General features: G+C 42.6%; 1 protein-coding gene across 1 annotated transcript; it reads right to left on the reverse strand.

The window, feature by feature from the left end:
- Window positions 1–598: 598 nt before the first annotated feature.
- Window positions 599–1054, reverse strand: LOC139115017 (uncharacterized). Its single transcript, XM_070676926.1, has one exon. The coding sequence runs from the start codon at window positions 1052–1054 to the stop codon at window positions 599–601; it is 456 nt and encodes a 151-aa protein (XP_070533027.1).
- Window positions 1055–2597: the final 1543 nt, after the last annotated feature.

A 2597-nucleotide genomic window follows, 5' to 3' on the forward strand; every position in this document is an offset into this window, starting at 1 on the left:
TTCCCACAAGAACATCCGGCTGGGCATTTCGTGAGTCTGGTAGTCTGGTAAATTTTGTTGTAGCTCCTTGGGTTTCCTTTTCTTTATCTTCTGGCTTGGCTTTGGTTGTTTTCTGCGTCGACCTAGCTGTCACTGGGTGTAGCATTGAGACAGGTGATGTGCTTCTTGCTCTTGCATATAGAGCATTCGATGGTCGATGTGCAGTCCTTAGCGAGATGTTTCTTAGTGCATTTAAAGCACAAGCCTTTCGTCTAACCCAGTTCAATTCTTTCAGCAACTGGTTGCTTTGCAAATGCTTTGCAGTCTTTCAGGTCATGTCCTGTAGCTTCGTGGAAGAGACTTTGTTTTTCTTCGTTTGATTATTTTGTTGAATGTACACGTGCTCTAGTCTTCGTTTGTTGACTGGATTTTAACTTACTTGTTCCAGGGGTGTGTTGTCTGGTCTTGGAATATCAGGATCGAATGCTGCTTTCGATGTATCTTTTAGAAAGTCTGTGAAGAACTAGAATGGAGGAAATGTTGTGTGGTGTCGTTTGTATGATGCCACATTATCTCTCCTCTTGTTGAGGACGAATGTTGGTAACTTCTTCAGAACGGTCTAGAGTCCCTGTGGTATATGGAGGGAAGAGAGGTGAGGAAGTTTTCTCATGTGTGCCTCTGTGTTAGAACATAAGTCTGAGAGTTCGAGGAGCTGTTTGCATTCGTCTGGTTTAACTTTCGGGAAGGACGTAAGTCTTTCCAGGATTACTGAGGTGATAACTACAGGCTTGCCGAATCTGTCTTCTAGTTCTATCCAAGCCTCTCTATATGACTCGTCTGGGTCGTCTACATATCGTTGTAGATGCTCTTCGATGAATTTACGCGGATCTCCCTGCGTGTATTTATGCAGGAAATCTAGTTTCTCAGATGTCTGTATGCAGGTCGTTGTTACAGTGGCTTCAAATGATCTTTTCCATGACATGTACATGGTTAGGTCGCCTCCAAATGTCATTGGTTGTTCTAGTGGTAAACGTTGACGGGACATCATTTGGGCTATCTCCGTTAGAGGTAGCATGTTGTTATCGTTATTATTGCTTGTTGTGTGTCTGTTGATTTGCAGTGTGTGTTTCTGTCTTACCTGTTTCTGTTGGTGTTTCCTTTTCTGGCTGTATCAGTAGAGTGGATGATTCTAGGTCTTTGTTTTGTGCTTTGGGTACGAACCCAGTTAAGTTCAAAGCTGGTAATGAATCTCAGTCCATTTCTTTTTTCATTGCAATGTAACGTGATACATGGTCGTTTGATGACTGGTCTGGTGTAGTAAGTGTCCATATTGCAAAGGAACATTCTTCCGCTACTTTCTGGAGAGTCTACTTGCTTTAAGACAGTGGACAAAAATGTGTCTGCGTAGGTGTAATTTTATCTGCAACCTTTTAATTGTTTTACCAAGAAGTTTCTGGATTTTTGCGTCAGAGGGCCTTAAGAAAGATTGAGGGCGATCTTCTGAAAATCTAGTTAGGATCATAAAAGGTCTATCAAACAAAAGCTGTGTTTTCAATGTTATGGGCCAGGCTACTGATGGTTATTTTGCACAGTCATGTGATCTCCACATGCGCATTTTAGTCAAAAAAACTTGAGGAAAATCACTTTCTCCAGCGCACATGGTGAGGAATTTGCCTAGCGAGGCGAAAAATATCAAACATGTTGAATGTTTTGTTCAATGACTCACGAGGAAAAAACTCACCAAAATTGCCCGCACACGAGAGAATACTTGAATGAACTTTGACTCAGCTAATTTTTCTCGTGCGGAGCAGGCTTAAGGTAAGAACAGCATGGAGAGATATCCGTCATTACTGTATTTAGTTTCTATTGGACTCCCGTCAATACTACATGGGAAATGTCATATCTTGTAGAGAGAATTTAAACTGACAACGAGTTTTGACTTAGAACTGGAATTTGTTTATTCAATAGGGAACAGTGACCAGGCCTACCGGCCCGGCCACAGCAGTAAGGGACTCTGCCTATAAGTCCTAGTTGGTCCTAGTTTGTCCTAGTAAGTTTCTGAGTGAATGTCCTGTCTCGGTCTCTCCACGAAGCAGTGAACAAGGTCCCAGTGTCGGTCACTCCACAAGAGAGTGACCCTGGTCCTAGTTAGTTTCTGAGTAAATGTCTTGTCTTGTTCACTCCAGAGTTCCTAGTTTTTTCATTTCATATATTTTAGAGAGAAACGTGAACTGACGACGAGTGTTGATGTAGAACTGCAACTTCTTTATTGAATACGGAACCATGGCTAAGCCTAATGGCCCATGTGTGCGTCGGTCCTAGGTAGTCTTAGTTACTTTTTGTCCTGTCTCGATCACTCCACAAGAGAGTGACCATGGTCCTAGTTATATCACTCCACAAGAGAGTGACAGTGGTCCTACTTAGTTTCTGAGTTAATGTCCTGGCTCGGTCACTCCACAAACAGTCCGGGTCAGCCCCAAAATTGGAGACTCATTATGATAATGTATTCCGGCATTCAGCCAATCATCGACCAGATTACATCATTAATAAAGTACAGGTCACGCTGGGTCACAAATTACCCACCAAGTGTGATCGGCAGTTTTGGGCCGCTTATTAAG

Source organism: Ptychodera flava, chromosome 16 (genome assembly GCF_041260155.1).
Source record: "Ptychodera flava strain L36383 chromosome 16, AS_Pfla_20210202, whole genome shotgun sequence".
Lineage (NCBI taxonomy): Eukaryota > Metazoa > Hemichordata > Enteropneusta > Ptychoderidae > Ptychodera > Ptychodera flava.

Coding starts and splice junctions, on each gene's coding strand:
- LOC139115017 (XM_070676926.1), bottom strand. CDS start 1,054: ATGCTACCTCTAACGGAGATAGCCCAAATGATGTCCCGTCAACGTTTA.